Raw genomic sequence first — 18,016 nt, 5'->3', positions numbered from 1 at the left:
ATCACAGACACCAGATGATGAAATATCTCTGAGCTTGACTCAATAGATTAATAATTATATAACTTTATAGACTATTTCTGGACTAATTACCATGAATTTGGCTTAGGCTGTCTGACACATTTTTCCTTTTCCTTGTCACTTCCCAACCAACAATATTCTGTTTTATATTGACAATATGAAAAAGCAACCAGTTCGTCATCAGCATTCAGCCGCACATAAAAGGGCTGAAACCAACAATCATTTTCATTATGGAATGATTCATCATTGAGGGTTTGAAATGTTAAAAAGAAATGGTGAAAAACAGGCATTCACAATTTCTCAGAGGCCACAGCGATGTCCTCGATTTGCGAGGGGAAACCAAACCTTCAGATATTCAGTTTATTGTCATATACAACAAACAGCAAAGCATCACGTTTGAGAAGCTGCCGCCAGCTTTTTGTCCTTTTTGCTTGAAAAATGACTAAAATGATTAATCAATTATCAAAAAGCGGCCAATACATTTTCTGCACAACGACAAATATCTCAGCAGTTCATGTGTTTATATTAGGTGCATCCACCATCTGCTGTAATGACCTAATTTCACCTAAAAAAATCCTGCTATTGGTTACTCAGCATGAACACTTTGACTCTACTACTAACAACAATCTTATTTAAACCTCATGATTCACATAAGACAGAGTAATCGCTTCGCTTCCAACGCAGTCGTTCAAGTGTAATTTCACTAACCAGATATATCTCTATTAGGCTAAATGTTTCCATGCTGCCTCTCTGTTTAAAGGAGGTCAACTGAGCTGACTTGAATGAGCACCCAGACAACGTTAAGCAAGCGAGTCACATTAAAACCACAAGACCTGCGTCTCTGAAATGTAAAAACAAGATGATTAAACAATCAACCCCCAGATTACGCCACCTTAAAAAAGCATGTATCCGTAGAATATGCGGTAAACAAACATAAAGAGAATTCACAAGAGATTAAGCCAGGACGGTGCTGTGCATTAAAATAAAACCATCAACTGTTAGATGAGCTGCAGTATGCAGACTGAACTGTCAGCGCGTATGCTTGACCCTCTTTATGCTGCTTCTGCGGCTCACAAAACAGGAAGGATTCATTGTGACTTTGACGACAGCTACGACAGATACTCTGGAGCGGCCATTTGCTGCTGTTGAGAGACTCCAGAGACCTGAAAGGCCAAAAAATGACCAACCCCCACTGGTTGTGTGAAAGCGGGCGACCCCTGGGACAAATCCTTTGATATCTGTTGAGGGGCATTCCCACACTTGCCCCCACTGACAGAGCTTTGACTCTTTTCGCGCAGGACTTCCGCGCATCACTTATCAATAGAGACAGCCAGAGACTGAAGCTCAAAGGAGCCCAAACACGTCTAAAGTGAGGAGGAAGGAAACCTTAACTCAGCTTTGTGAGTTCGGCTGCGCTGTCGCTCCAGGACACGTTAAATCGTGTGGTTTGCTATCCTCAATGGTATCTTATGCAACAGTTCCCACTTTAATAATGAGGGGTGGAGGGGCGCGTGTTGCCAGTTCAATACCTTTCCAGCAGGCATGTGTGCAGCTGGGGCTACTGGTTTGAGATTTCACTCTCTTCCTCTTCCTCTTTTTTTTTTCCCTTTTCTCCCTCACACACACACTCATGTCCCTCCCTCAATCTTTGCTTCATTCATCCTCACTCTCCCTCCCACACGTCTCCTCTGTCCACCCAAGAGGCCTCAAATTCAATTACTGGCAGGCAGCGGTGGGAGGCAGACTCAGCTGCACAGGTATGGCTGAAAGGAATTCTGATACGCAACATGTCGAGCATATGCATCATGGGAGTGACTTCACTGCAGGCAGAGCCACAGCACTGACCGACAAACAGTGGCTATTTCTGCTTTAATTACTGAGGGAGACAATAGCATGAGAAAAGAAGGGCAGCACGTGTGGTCCAGCAGCGCACCTTTCCGAAGAAGAACGTTTCAGGAGATCAGAGGAGGAAAGGTGAAACCGGAGCACCTGCGGGAAAGTAAGGCACAGGATAAAGATAAATCCTGCGATATCACACTGCTGGTCGGGTCTGACATGTTAATTAGCCCTCTGAATCTCAATGAGGAATTCATAATTCATTGAAGAGGGGCAGTGCTGCGTTAAAGCTGCCGAGCAGCTGAGGCAAACCGGTTCCCGCGAGGGTTTCACCCTTTATTCGAGACCAGGAGGACATCACAGGGAGAGTGGAGGCTAGCTAGGAGCAGCACCGCTGCCACACCCATCATGCACTGTGATGTCTGCCTACCCTGCTGCTATTAAGTCAGAGGGATACAGCGCAGCAGTTCAAGAGCTTAATGAAAGGATTGGAACGCTGTCATCAAAGGGCAACGTTCAATGGAATAATGTATGTGCATGGGCACGAAGAGTCAGGGGATCCACCTTCATGCGTCTGTCACGCAAACCCTACAAAGAGATCACAGGTTATGTTTGCATTCGCCTCCTTTCTTTGTGAACCGACTCAAGCACGGTCGACTTCGCTGCCGTCTGAAGCAAACAAACACAAGGATCTTCCACAAAGAAACATCCGTCCCGGTTACCATAGGAACAAGACTTATTATAAAGGCATCGCTATTCCCGGAGCACCTGTGCACAGTATAGAAGCGGCGCGGCATAATGTTGTCAGACATGACCTGACAGCATCAGTGACAGCTTTCATCAGGAGCTCTGTGCTGTTTCAGCGTGTCACAGCATGGATGATGCTGGGTAAATGGGTCTCTCTGTGCAGCGTTGTCTCGCCATGAGTTGTACTACTTCACAACGGATCTGTTGGCTTGTGTTTCACGGAAAATGGCGAGGTGACATATAATGGAAGTATTTACCACTCAAACAATGGTCAATAGCTCACATTCCTGCCACGCTCTCCTCTAAAACTGTTTTACTTTCGGTTGCAGCGTCTCTCACAGGAAATATGCAACAGGGAGGGAATCACGCCGTCTAGTTATACACACCAGATGTATGATAGATATCTAAGTTCCGCATGTTGTTAAGAAAACACTCACAATCCAGGAAGTCTGGGCGGGTGATGGACAAGCATTCATTCATATTATTAATCCGCTGTGACCAAAATGCTGAGAAAGTTCTATCAGATGCTCAATAACTCCTTCATCCTACCTCCTCATATTCATGAAACTGCTCTTCCACGGGGAGAAAACAATTCGGCCGCGGTGGATCTGCAGCTGCACACGTAAATCCACAAAATACAAAGTGATCCTAGATTGTTGATGTTTAGGCTTTGTCTCTTTTTTCAAATTCAAGGTTTGAGGTAGAAGTTGTCATTCAGTCCATAAACAAATCTCAGTGCACGGGGGCACGAAGCTGCATTCCTTCAGTGCAAAGACAGTAAACTGATAGTGGGATTAAATGTGATGAATCAAAAGTGCTCACATATTTAAAAATTGGCCTTATTGAAAACAATCAAATGTTTTGATGGATATAAATGTACATACTGTACCATGACTTCTACTGCCACTACTACTAAAAATAACCATTCTAATATACAATTTTTTTCATTAGGTTTGGTCAAGTATGATTTAAAAGATTTATGCATTGCTTTTAGATCCCCATTTTGATTTTTCTGCAAGATTCCTAACTTATTTTCTCACACTCTCTGTTGCAGCACTGTGTTAAGGTGAACCTGACGGAGGTTGATGGGCAGCTGAGATACGTCCTGTCTGTGCAGTCGGCCAATCACAGCCGGAAGGTTGATGGTCACTGTGATTGCAAAGATACTAAAGATCAGCCTCACACCAAACTGCAGTCCTATTTTACAATCTTTCCAGATATCTCTGCCATAAACGACTGAATAAACTGATCTGATGAAAACGCCGTTTATCTTTAAGATCCAAGCGAAAGTGTGTGATTTCCAGCATCCTCTAGCACGTTAGTATTCTCAGCCATCAGCCACCAGATAATTCCCACTGCTGCTCCTCTCCTGTGTTTCTCATCCTCCACGACCCAATTACATTTCAGGACATGAGAGAGGAAGATGGCTGTACGTGGGAAAACACCGCCCTGCCCCACCCGCATACACACACACACACACACACACACACACACACACACACACACACACACACACACACACACACACACACACTGAGGGATTTCAATTTCATGCCATGAGAGAAATGCAACCGAGGGTTCAGAGTTCATGTGAGGGAAGCATGAGAGTATTTTTTGGTTAGAAGACAGTCAGCGAGCGCAAGAATGGTGCAGGTCTCATTACTGAGCACTTTAAAGATTTTCCAGCTTCAATGTGCATCACTCCCCAGTGGAAAATCTGGCTTTCATCTTGTTTCATACTGCATGTGTGAGCCTTCAAGACTACAGCGCTGGCTCGACAGTGGCACACAAATCCTCCGTTTATATTTTCATGGTGACACCAAGCATGTGACCCCCTCCCCCAATATCCTTGCCAAACATAATGCCATCTTGCAGGGAAACTGGGTCAAACAGCAGCGAAACCCAGACGAGCTAATAATCCCTCAAAACTTATTGTCAGTCATATTTTAAGTCAAGGGATTTGAATGCAAAAAGGCAACTCGCACGCGTACCTGCAGCACACAGCGACGGAGGCTGTGTCTCCTGAATATGTTAGTCATAATTGGTGTGCAGCAGCGCATCCCCATGCTAGCACACTACACTCACATTAATGCTCTGCATGGAGAAGCCCCCCCCCCTCCCCTCGTCGGGACGGCAGATATCAGTGGAAGACAGAACTCTGCAGCACTACAACCGGCTCAGACGCTCCTCATCCACCTCTATGCGTAGCCATGGCAACCCACACATAGACCGGCGCAATTCCATGTGGCCTGTCAGAGCTGAACTCGGGGGCGCTGAAATTCATGGCCATGCATGTTCACAGAGAGAGAGAGAGATATCCGAGGATCCAAACTACCACCTCAGAGGGAGCGTATCCAGCTCAAAGGTCGCGGCGGCCGTGCCAACGAGGGGCTTTCTAGCAGCAGAGGGAGGGATGATAAACGACAAATAATTCTTTTCCGTGGCAGGAGGCCACGGAGAATAACAGAGAGAACAACAACAGATTTAAGTGGGCTGAAGCAATACCATTGGGAGCGCGGTCTCCGAGAACAGAAACAAGAAATGTTTCTATTTTAAGGCTCCCAAAAGTGAACAAATGTGATATGTTAGCAGACCAGACAGCAGTGACAAACATCAGATGCCTGGATGCGAGTAATTCCCAGCCTCCTCGCTGCATCAAGGCCTCTCTCTGATTGTCTCCCCCGTCAGGCTGCAAACACTTTCTCGGGTGACATGGGAGATAAAATCAGAGAGGCGCTATTTATCTGTACACTGTCTCGAACAATCCTTTCATTCACAACTCTCTGTAAAGACAAGCGTACTCCACAGAGGGGGGAGGGGAAGATTGCCATGGTCACCATCTCCTCACATCTTTGCTCCTGCACAGCTCCTTTTCAAATCCATTCTCCACAACACAGGCGCACTGCCTACACCTACAAATGACCACCTGCATTAGAGGAATGCCACAGTCACAGTTAATACAAGTAGATCTCGCTGTTACTCGTGCATGACTCATATTAGAGACTGGGGAGTGCCAGTAATGGGTTTAGAAAACTCATTGACATGGTGTAAAAGGTAGGAGAGAGTTGGAGCCGTTGCTTCAGGCTGCATAGCTGCTGCCTCATTCTCCCGAATGCTCTAACAGCCAATCAAATCCCATTTGTATTCCTATTCAGCCAATGACAGCTCATTAGGAAATATTGGTGCCAAATCATCCTCTGTGCCCAAATCATTCAACCACCAACTCTGTCAGTTCTCCCCCTAAAGCGCCGCGAGGCTGGGGAAGCAGACCGTGTCCCCACCGCAGCTCTGAGTTTAACAGGATTTAGCGCACCGCTTCAAGACGAGACTGTTTTTCCCACTCCGGCTTTCTTTACAGTCCACATGTCGCATTTGGAAATACGCAACATGAAACATGAGATACTGGAGATATTCCCGGTCTATAATGTGTACAAATAAGACGTGGCTTGAATTTCAATCACGCTGACCCGTCTCACTGTGCTCAGCCAAGGCTGCAGAAGATGCAGCGGAGAGTTTCTTCACACACAGCACATGTGAGCTTGAACTGCGTAGCTAAAATGAGTGTAATGCTGCCAGCTAATGTTAATTCTCACAGCCCGCGCACCAAAAATTCATCCAAGCAAATGCTTACAAACCAGGAGTGATTTCCTCTCTAAAAATATGTGGTTTAGATATGAATCTACTGCGTGATAAACAGAAGACTATGTAAAGTGAGAGTGATGAAGAGAGGCAAGTTGTTAAAGTTAAAATGTGGGTGTTGACTAGTGAGCTTTAGAGGCAGATTTTGTCACCTTTGGACAGAGCCAGACTAGCCGCTTCCCCCTGTTTCCGCTCTTTATGCTAAGATGAGCGGCTGCTAGCTGTAGCCTCATATTCACTGCACCATGCAAGTGGAGTCTCACCTAACTCTCGGATTGTTTCTTCTAAGCAGGATATTCCCACGGCTCCCCTGTAGAGATTACCCTCATTATCGACTAATCGGAAGATTATTTTCTCCATTAATCAATTAATTGTTTGATCAATAAAATGTCAGGGTGATGCCATCATGCAGCTATTTGTTTGACCAACAGTCCAAAACCAAATTTTCAATTTACGATTCACATAAGACAAAGAAAAGCAACAAATTCTCACAGTTAAGAGGCCAAAATGATCAAATACAAAACAGCAACTGCTTAATTTTCTGATGGGTAACCAATCAATTAATCAGCTAATCATTTAAGCTTTGGTAGCATCAGTATTGGCTCCTTTTTATGAGGAAAAATATCAATGGTTGGCAGATTCTTAACAATGTCAGATTCCTGTAATTAATTAATCGTATTGTATCCTACAGACAATACCACAAATGTCAAATTTAATACTCTGACCAGTGTGAGCTCATTAGCCAATTCAGTTAGCCAATTCAGTTAATTAAGTAATTGATGTTCAGATCGGTGCTGAAAATGCTGCTGTTCATGCCCCTCTAACAGCCGACTGTCACCGTGTGCATCTGGTCAGTGATCCGCAGGTGTAAACAGAGCAGAAACATCCCAGCCCCTCCTCCACGCTGCCGGTCAGTCAGTCATTGAACAACCATGCAGAAGCTGGCGAAGGCAGAGCTGAAAGAAGCCCTTCATCATGTTTCTACTCATTAAGTCAGGACCTCATTGCCATTCAGCTGACAACAAGGCACACTGGAGCTGTTCTAATTGCTTCCCGTCGCAGCGAATGGGCGACAGCATATGGGTGAAAGGAGTGGCGAGCGGTGGGATGACAGAAAGCCCTCTGGACTGGTGCGAGAGTCTGGCTCTAACGCATCCATTTGCGACAGAGCCCCCTTTAGCCTGGGTGGTCCCTGCCGCCCTGGTTTCTCCGGATGCAAACATGCTTTGGCTATGGGAACAGGGAAATGAAAAAACATCCTCAAGCATTAGAGCCTTTTCTGCGGCCCAATATAGGCTGAATGTCGCTCGTCACAAGCATCATCTCTAATCTCAGTCCGTGCACGCCTCTGCATCTGCTCTGCTGTGACGAATGTCGGATACGGTCGTGATACACTATAGATCCAGCCATGGGAGTGATGCATCGAGATCACAGACAGCGTGGTCAGCTTCTCAGTAAGAGATGAATTACACGCTGTCACATGAACTCCGTAGCTAATAGTGACTCAGTGGCCATGCCAGGATGGTGAGAGAGCTTTACATTGCATATCCTACAGAGTGAGTCAGGCTTCCATGTTCAATCCGATCAGACTGTTACATGTTATAATGATGGATTACCACAGGGCAACAACATGCTAAGAGGGGCATTCCGAAACACGTTCATCTTCATCCGCTGATTTGTAATCTGAACTCACGGATCAAAAGCTGACGCTGAGAGTATCAACACCCCCACACACAGCTCTGATGCTCTCCACCTGCGCCAAGCTGTGCTCGGAAAACAGTGCTGAGAACACTTTACTCTCAGTCGTCGTGCTAATGATCTACAACGAGTCTACAGCCGTGCTAGCAGCTCTGCGAGGCTGTGCTCGGGTACAGAGGCACGCTGGGCTCAAAGCTAACATCTTTTCCATCCAATTATCAAAATAGTTGGCTATTAATTTAATAGCTGACAACTAGTCCAGCCATGATGAAAGTCAGAGGATCAGCAAAGGAGCTGAGCAGTTTATTTTAGTTACTAGATATTTTACTGGAAGGTGAAAGTCTTGACCTGCTGGTGGCACCACAGGAACAGTCAATCAGATTAATCGTCCGGGAACCACAAGGGGCCATCCATCTAACAGCATCTTTTACTTTGGACTGAAGTGTTGGACCAGCCGATCGTGGCTCAAAAATTTGTTTTACTTGTGCATTAATTTGCTGTAGACTTAATCTGTAATTAGGAAAGCAAAAGCAATATATTGGAGTTTAATGAGACTGTGCTGGGTAAAAATCTCATATGGAAAGCAAATGAAAATGCCAAGAGATGAAGGGTTCTGTAATTAATGAATTGGAGATTTTTTCTCTGCACGGCAGGCCTTTTAAAAGGGGGCTGTACCGTGACTGTAATGGACCAAGCGATGGCTGGAGAGGACAGGCTCCAGTCCTCAGTGGCTCATTATATTTAGAGAGGAGGAACAGAAGGAGCAGTGCAATATGACAGAGATGTGTCTGACTTTCTAACGGTGGGCGCCTATGTTGCTGATGTCAGGGCTAAATGGGAACATTCCACGTATTCGTTAGTATTCTAGCGGTAAGCTTTGGCTAATGGAGCCTGACCGTTTCCTTCATTCACAGGAATGAGCACGACTCCTCTCCCGCCTCTGCCTTCATCATCCCATCCCCCGTCTCCTCACCCCTACATCCGTGCCACAATCCCCACTCTCCACAGGCAACTTCTGCGAGAGCTCCCACCAGCCATCAGCGAACGTAAGCGTCAAAACATCAGCACAGACGGTGTCTGCGGACGTTGGCCCGAGGACTGTAAGACAGACGGAGGGCCACAGTCTGGATTTCCTGCTCTGCTGAACTCTGCACGGGCAAAACGGACGGAAGCAAGCTGCCCGTCTTCATTTGAGAATAACAAGACGGTGCAAACAGACCGCTGTTTTGGCTCAAGCGTGCTTTTTAATCAACGCTAGTATACAGTTGCCCATGTTTGTGCAGCCAAACATCATCAGCATCAACGTGAGCGTGTTCGCAGCCAGAGTGCTAAGTAGGCCACAGCATGGTATGTGACCCACGAGATGGCTCGAAGGCCACTTTTTGTTTCTCAGCCATCTGATATTCTGCCCGCTGAGCTGGAAACTTACCCCTCTGAAGCAGAGGAACAGGAACTGAAGCCTTCGGGATCGGTTACACGGCGAGGTTAGGTGTTTTACATTTTCTTAAAGAGACACGTAAAAAGAAAAATCCCTGCACTGAGTCACCGTCCATAAAATTGCCTGAAATAAACTGTCACGACTCGAACAATACTGCATCCTGTTATACCTGTTGAGGAATGAAAGACTAGATAATTGCTTGACAAACGTGTTTTGTAGACCGCACAGTTATCTTCCTTCACTGCTGCAGGGGAGAGATTAATATCAGCAGGATCTGAGCTTCCTCCATCGCAGCTGGACCAAAAAAAAACAACAAAAAAAAACAAAGCAGAGATTTGTGGGATGTAGCTGATGTAAATGAAATGAAGTTAGTGCTGAAGTTAAGCAACTTGCCCCGAGCATCCAAACATCCCTGCCAGATCGAATTCTTTTGAGGCACCTGTGCCTTCAAAGGGGACTAAACTTCAACTCAAGACATCCGCGGTATAATACGCTCCGTCTGTCTTAAGAAGCTTCAAACAGCCGGTAAATAGACAAAGACGTTTTTCAAGAACAACAGCAACAATGAACTGCATGTGAAAACTCGGGCATGATGCCTATTTTTCGTTGCTTTTCTGCTGAGAAGATAACAGATCTTTCCGCCCGGATTGTGTGTCGATGACTGAGGAAAGCGTCCTCCTTGGACACCTCCAGGCAGGAACATTATCAAGCCCACTGAGATTTTGATCTCACGTGCTGACTTGAGATAGAGGACATAATGTGTGTTCAATTGAGCATGAATAAAGCTTTCTGTTAGCAAGGGCCTCTTGTAAGCCTCTCCTGAGCGGCATCTTCAGCCTGTGTGTGCCCAGCCTGCTTCCAGGCCACCATCACTGCAGCTCTGCATGCATAGACAAACTTATGTCACCTCTTCAGACAGGAATGAAGGAGGAAATTATACTGTGACCACAGAAATGTATCGGTTTGTTACTTCCACCGGTGTGTGAGAGCACAGGTTGAGTGTGTTGGCTGCGAGCGTCTGCGCCTGCTGGGCCAGGCGTCGTCATTTGCGTCGGCGTACTCGCGTGGAGCATGTTTCAGGCCTTCGTTCCGACAGGATCGCGCTGCCGAGCTTTTCGTTCTAAGCGACAGCGCTGTTGTTTTCCTGATCTCTGTACGTGTATCAAACTATATGAAACCTGACTCCGCTGCAAACAAGAAGACAGAGACAAAGACGGATGAGACGAAATCTGACATGTGTCATGTCAAAAAACACAAAGCATTAGCGTGTGTATTGGTTGGTGGAGCAGTCTTAAACACTAAAAACTAAAACCCCATAAAATCTACTGTGAGCTTACAAAACTGCGAGGTTGATATCTCCTCAGAGAGCCCTGGAGTGCAGAGCTTGACTGCAGCTTTTTGCAGATTACGAGCCCTGAAGCAGGCTGAATAAAATCCCCCCCCTGATTGCTCTGCCCCGAAAAGAGACAAAGGTAACAGCAGACGTAGCACATAAGCACATAAAAACCGTGCGCAGAGTGAGTACCCAAGAATCTTTATCTCATAAAACAAAAACAATGAAGTTTTAACGCTTCGCCTAATCCAAAGAACACAAAAAATAATCTGGGTTAAATGAGGGCAATCAAACGGGACCTCACTGCGAGAATCTAGTCAGCATTAAGTATTAAGTACAACACATGATACCAGTAGAAAGATCATGCACAGGGAGCTCCGCCGCCAGCTTTAGGAGCAACATTTACCCATATTGCCTTGGGAAACAGCCACAAGGACACATCCAGCCTGCACTGCGCATTCACTGACTGTCAGTAAAACTCAGCAGCTTTTGTGCCGAGCCCCATTCATACACATTAAACGGGTCCTCTGTGGCTGCTGCTGTATCTGTTTCCCTCCATCGCCACTTTCCACTTTCCTCTATCTGCTCATCTCCTTCTTCTCCTCCAGGCAGGGAGGACTGTGGTCGCAGAATGTGGCCGCTTCTTCTATTCTAAGACAAATAACAGTCCTTTTACTCACTCCACCCCATGTTCCTGCCATTAAATCAAGATCTGAGGACACCTTTCCAAAACACCGCAAGGAATGCTGGGGGAGAGTGTGCCGTGTAGCTCATCAACTCCTTCCCTTAAGGATAATACTGATGTCATTCTATAGTTTTCTTTCTCAAAGTCACCAAAACCAACAATGCACTGGACCGTCTGTTAATATATTCCGACTAACTAAGCAACCCCGTCTGTCGCCCCGAGTCAACTGGAGCCTAATGAAGACGTGAATCTTTTAAAATGGGTCACAAACATGAAGCGTGATTTTAAAACATCAAGCTCAGTCATTTCCTAAAACAGCTGGGCGCTGCAGTTTTTAGCAAACGGTAGCAGGAGTAAATCGTATATTCACAATGATATTAAAATTTTAGATATCTGCAAATTACCTGCTTAAATATGTCTTTATTTCACATTTAAAATATTATCAGCTTATAATATAAAATTCACAATTAGCACCTAATCTTAGCTCAACTTCTTCTGTGCAAACGGCTTTGACTAGAAGGTCTAAATATAGATCTCTGTGATGAGAACGTTAATCCTCCAAGTCCTGCAATTATGAATGGAATTCAAACAGCAGCTCTTTTCACTCAAAGACATGAAAAAGTACTGGTGCCTGTCTCGTGCACCTGCCCGCTTCCACCACATTATCTAAGAAAGCGCGAGGCCTCTCGCACGTCATCAACAAAACCATGTGGGGAAGAAGTGTGAAATATCACGGCGTCCGTGGTTTCCAAAGGATATCCAGAGAGGCCGTCAGCGGCGGAGGAAGGAAAAAATGGGTTGTAATAGATGACAGCTGTAGAACAGGTGTGAGACAGTCTGGGAGATTAGGAAGCGGTGACTATATACCACCACAATAAACTGGGAGAGCTGTGACTTTACTAAAAGGATCCCTCCAATTTCATCCATGCATTCAACAACTTAACATCATGCAGTTGCCATGCCAACCTGTTACCAGACTGCTGCTGCTGTGATGAAAACGGGAAATGCTTCCTGGCTACTGTGCAGTAATGAAGAGTCCTAGTCCGACATTAGTATCCCCATCAAGAAACGCAGCCGGGCGAGCGGGTTTTAACAACTCACCGAGATGTCAAAGAGCTCCTCCGTGTCGTCCAACATACGGACCCTGATGGTGACGTGTCGCCCAGGGGGCATGGCCGGGGGTCTGTGCCCGGGGTCCAACGTACTGATGCCGAGAGTCTCCGGGGCTCCCAGACGCTGCCCGGCTCCAGAGGAAATTGGCTCTGGGTCCGACTCTGCCATGATGCACCGCAACGCTCACCGCACAGCCTGCACACAAGCCAAGAGAGGAAAGTCAGGGAGGCGAACTCTCGCTTGCACCTGCACACACACACACACACACACACACACACACACACACACACACAAAACGTCCTCTTAGAGCAGGTGACATGCAATGAACGGATCAGGGCTCAGAGGACAGGCTGCGCAACCTTCTGTGTCACACTAACGGAGCATTTGCAAATGCAGTATTTGCACTCGCCGCTAATGGCTGATAATTGTTGCCTGTGGGAGAACCAATTACTGTATAAAAAAAAAAAAGATCCAAGCATGTTCTTGATTTCAAGGCACAAATCAAGCAGCCCTAATTTGATCTGACAGACGAATCACGATGCCAGAGTGTAAAATCAAACGGTCAATACAATAATAATTGATTCAGGAAGTCGTGAAATCAAGGCATCATTTTAATAGGTCTCAAGGGCATCGAGGCAAATGCAGAGGGAGACACTGTTAGAAGAGATGTGAGCTGAGTGAGCAGTGAAGGTGAGTAAACAGCAAAAGAGAATAGATTCAGGTGTGACCACACTGTCCTACTGTTATTCTGCTGCTTTCAGAGGCACACAGCACAGGCTTACATAGAACAGTCAGCCTCGCAGTCTTTTCCTATATCCCAACAAAGAGACAACATACTTAGCTAAATGTGATGAATTCACAGCTTTAATAGTTTGCTTAAAGTAATGCATGATTGGTGAAAAACAGCCAAAACTGATGGATTAACTGGTGAGAAAGTTGGCTAAAAGTAATGGATAACAGTTGAAATAAATGGCCGTGTCGCTCTTTGGGGTGATCTGACTATGAGGGTCCTTCCAGCAATGGAGGTCTGAGAGTCAAATCAACCTGGAGGTGCAGCATCCAGAATAATGTGCCTCTGTGTCCGTGTCCCAGGTGGAGGACTGTGTCGTGGACTCATTCATTCTGGGTTTACGCACAAGCAGGCCACTGTCCACCCCCCCCCCCCCCCCCCCCCCCGCATGCATGCAGCCAGATGCCCCAAGGCCCCGCTGTCCCGCTTAATTCCCTCTTCACTGCACATTCCAGCGGGCTGATGTCATCCCGAGACCTCACCGAGTGGCTCGTCGGAGCACTGGGGCCGTCGGGCAGTTGTTCAGCCGCCGCAGAGGTGAACGGCCGCTGCCAAGTTTAAGCTGAAAGCTGAATAAGGCATTTCAAAAGCAGCGGATAATGTAATCCAGCAGAGTGCACGGAGAAAACAGGCCAAGGACGGCGGAGAGACAAAACTCTGTCAGATGATGGTCACAAGGCATCAAGCAGGGCTGAAGATCATTTTCATCATCATTTAATTATCAGTTATTTTTGCTGTTTAATTGATTAGCCAATTAGTCTATAATTAATTCATCGTGATAAATAAGCTGGTGTCCGCAAATTGCTTGTTTTGTCCGACCAACTGTCCAAAACGTTTTCAGTGATATAAAAGAAGAAAGAGCAGCAAGCTCTCCCATTCTGGAGACAGGAAGCAGCAAATGTTTGGCATTTTTGCTTGGTGAACAGCTTCAGCGACTGATCAATTATCCAGATCGATCAACTAACGATCAACACTGGCTGTGCTCTGACAGCTGGTTCCAAAACATCCAGATGTGTTGAGTTCCAAAGCAGACCAATCCCCACTCAAGTCCTTATTTGGTGCTCCTGCTTTTTATTAGTAAAAAGCAATTAGTTATTAAATTAATCAAAAAAATTCATCTAAGCTTTACACATTTGAATGCCGTGCTCTTTGAGTTTCCGTCCTTCCCCATGAACTTACTCATAACTTTGATAGCTTACAGCTAGGCCAAAACAAGGGATCAAAAGGATTTGGATTCAACAAGCCGGTTCAGGTGTGCTGAAAAGCTATTAAACCCCGACCACAAGAGCCAAAGAGTTTGGAGAGCAATGCAGAGGGGTAACGCTCCCTTGGGCTGATGGAAACCAGACTAACTGCTGTCACAGGGGGGCGTGAATGGAAACAGGCACATTTTTCAGTCCGAGTCGAGTCATTTATGACATCTGATCCTCATACCGTCATCACTCAGCGGCCCCTGGCTTGATTATTGGTGAGCGTCTCATGCCGAGTCTGTAAATTCAGGGCTTACGTGACCTGCACATGCATGCCCCGTAACCAGACACTCTTCAAACAAAGCCCCAGTGAAACAGAGGACGGTCGAAGAGTTGAGACAGTGATTATTTCAGCCAACGCATACCCTCCCCTGCACCGGGGATCATTTATCAACCACTCATGAGTCTAGGATTGTGTGCTCTGCTGAATAGGTAACTCAGCTTCAGACAAACACACAAAACAGTCACCAGTTGTACAGCTGGCACCTTGTTCCAGGGGCCGGAGTGTGACATGAAGCACAGCCGCCCACTACACAGAGCCAGAGGGACGTTTACAGCCCCCTGAGTGTTTCCCAGGGTAAATCACCCCGCCTTTGAACTTGTTTGCTTGAAATTCCCCACAAGTGTGTAACATGGGGCTGTGGCTGCCGGCTTACAGAGTCCCCCAGGGTCACAACAGTGGCTCCTCTGTGCCCGGGGGCACACGGGGCCCCTCGGTGCGGCCCAACGCTGCACAGCTGGAATCCGTTAGTGACAGCTGAACGGCCGGAGGCCAAGGCTGATGCAGCCAGCTGCTGCCTACCTGAGGGAAGCTCCCAAAACAAAAAGAGCTCCATTTCCTCTGGGTTCTGCAACAGACACTGATACCTGGGTGTGGCACGCATTGTATGAATCACTAGAAGTTCCCACTGAATTACTGGCACCCTGACATGTGATCATGTGTGAAAAGAATGATTACAAACAAGATGCATTCGTGCTGGAGCCGGAGCATGGCTGCCATTTAAACCTGAATGGTAAGTGAGAAACATAGAGCAGATGAAATGGTGAGGTGAGGTCTTCCCCTCCGTGCAGACCCACCTCACACAGCCCGGCAGTGTACTCACACCAGTCATGTAATGTAGGTTAATAGAGCAGGCTGCTGTAATCCTCAGGACATTACGAGCCAGTACAGTAGATGTGACATGAACGCACCGCTTGCGCTCACATGGACAGCCGGTGGAAACTTCAGGGACGGACAGAAAAACGCACACTTCCTCCCCGCATCTGATGATTCCAACGTCACGCGGAGCGTTAACAGCAACCGAGCAGCAGCGACTGCGGCGCCCGCGCGCATCCACGCAGCGACGGTGTGTGCGTGCGTGTGTGTGTGTGTGTGTTTGCGCGCGCGCAACGCGAGTCGCACTGGAGGACGAACAGGACGGCCACTGGCTGCAGATGGAAGATTTTCACGCGGAGCGATAGTTATTTCCCTCCCTCGAAATCCACAGGATCACAAAAACAGCACGGCAAAGATACTCCCAGGACTTAACCCTAATCTCCTCAAACAAGTTGAATCACTTCCCCCCGAAGAGCACATAGGGAGAGGACTTGCTGCTGCGCGATACTTACCGCTTCTCTGGAAATGCACGCTTATGCACACGTCTGTATTTCCCAGCTGAGAGGAGATATCACATCCACGTCCAGCGGCGGTGACTAACGAGGAGCCCGGGTGGAGTTTTAGGCGCTGCTCGTATCGGGGAGGAGGCTTTCTGCGGTCGCCATGGCGGACGACTGAGCGAGTGAGCCGCGGAGAGACGGGATTACACTGAACCGAGCGGCGGATCCACTCCCGGTGCCTTTACTCAGACAATGAAGGAGGTGCTGCACCTCCACCTTCTTAGCGGCGCCCGGACACGGAGCAACAGCATCATCTAGCGGCGGCAGCTGGAACAACCCGAGCCGCATAAATAGCAAGCGGCTCCCAAGCTGTTTGAATGTGACCCCGCAAAGTGAAGCGAAGTTTACTTTTCACCTCACTTTGTAGGTTGTTTTATTAATGCAGAACAACAACAGTGCAAAGACAAAAAATACAATGAAGAAAAAATAAGCATGAGGGAGAAAAAAAGAAAATTTTTGCTATGATATACATCAAATCACTTGTAAATCATGGATGTGAGGGAGCACACTCCTCCTACCATGCCAAAGCTTGTGGGCCAATACCAGTATCAATAATTACAATAACTGAGATCCAGAGAAAATCTGACAACACGCCTTTGATGACGAGGTAAAAGTTCAGACTTTCGAATAAATAAAAAGCAAAAAATTGAGAAATCTAAAAAGAGAAAGTACAACTTTTTTTTCACATTCCATCAATCATCTTGTGACCCTCTTAGATGTAGTTAGGGATAAATACATAAATAAATCTAAAATGAAATGAAATGTAATAAATAAGATGTATGGTTTGTGTCACCTCTATAACCATGTAAGGCTAAATACCCCCAAAGTTTGCAGGTTGTGTGAGTTTGTGGCCTGATGGCTGGCCCTGTATTAAAAACACATTTACCATTCAATAGCATTGCAGCGTTAAACATCAGGACCGGCTGACTATGTAAAATGGTCTTTTCAAATAAAAAACAATTGCCAATTTTTCTAAAAGTGCTGTTGTAATTTTGCAACAGTGGGCCTTACAGGGATAAGCCTGTGCATCATATTAATGTACTGAGTGTCCTTTTTACTGTTATGTTGCAAAGAGTTAAACCCTTGAACATGCAGCTTTCCCCCTTCTTTTAGTTCTACGGTCAGAAAAATCCTCTTGTTCCACACTGTCTAACAGTATATGTTTCTTTGGTAAAAATCCATTATGTTCATAGCTGCACCACTTCATCAGATGGAAGTGCTGGATATGTTGTGCATCATTTTATACACATAAGCATAGAAAATTCAGCCTGACATACAGTGTCAGAAATCAATGGGATTAAAATTCACCGGAGAATCAGTGGGGTCTAAAAATTTCTATTAAGATATTGTGCCATTAATCATTTCTGCAGGCACCATGCTGTAGTTCAGGTCTGCTTAAGGTTTCCCAGAGAGTGTAAACATAGAAGTCAGTGCGTGAGTCAAGATGCTAAACAATCGTGGCAAATAAATGGAGGAATGTGTTACAGGAGTCCAGAGTCTCTGACTAATGTACACATACTGTCAAACAAGTACCTGCCTGAATCAAACTGACTCTGTGTCTTATTTATATTAACCAGTGGGAGTAGGTAATGCCCTGTACTCTGCCCCCTCCTGGCTGTATGTGTAACCTGTTCTGCAGCTATAGTAACACAGATTGGAGCGCATTTTTTCTTAGTACACAGAGTAATACTGATCCAAGGAGATCAGAGGTCGTGCATCAGAGTCCACCGGAGCTGCCAGAGATTCTTTGGGTTGCTCAAAGACACAAAACAGCTGAAAGACGCTCTTTTTTTTTGCAGCATACAATGCAATG

At 46.3% G+C, this 18,016-nt stretch overlaps 1 protein-coding gene across 1 annotated transcript in view; it reads right to left on the bottom strand.

Moving 5' to 3' along the window:
• The window catches only part of LOC121615822 (FERM, ARHGEF and pleckstrin domain-containing protein 1), a 53,285-nt gene extending 36,945 nt beyond the window's left edge, over positions 1 to 16,340 (bottom strand). The window contains exons 1-2 of the mRNA XM_041950276.1: positions 16,156 to 16,340; positions 12,496 to 12,702 (exon numbers count right to left, since the gene is read on the bottom strand). Of these exons, the coding sequence (XP_041806210.1) occupies positions 12,496 to 12,675 (180 nt within the window). The 5' untranslated portion in view covers positions 12,676 to 12,702; positions 16,156 to 16,340. The remainder of the gene's footprint in view (positions 1 to 12,495; positions 12,703 to 16,155) is intronic.
• Positions 16,341 to 18,016: the final 1,676 nt, after the last annotated feature.

Source organism: Chelmon rostratus, chromosome 13 (genome assembly GCF_017976325.1).
Source record: "Chelmon rostratus isolate fCheRos1 chromosome 13, fCheRos1.pri, whole genome shotgun sequence".
Taxonomy (NCBI): domain Eukaryota; kingdom Metazoa; phylum Chordata; class Actinopteri; order Chaetodontiformes; family Chaetodontidae; genus Chelmon; species Chelmon rostratus.
This window is presented reverse-complemented; position numbering and strand designations above follow the sequence as displayed.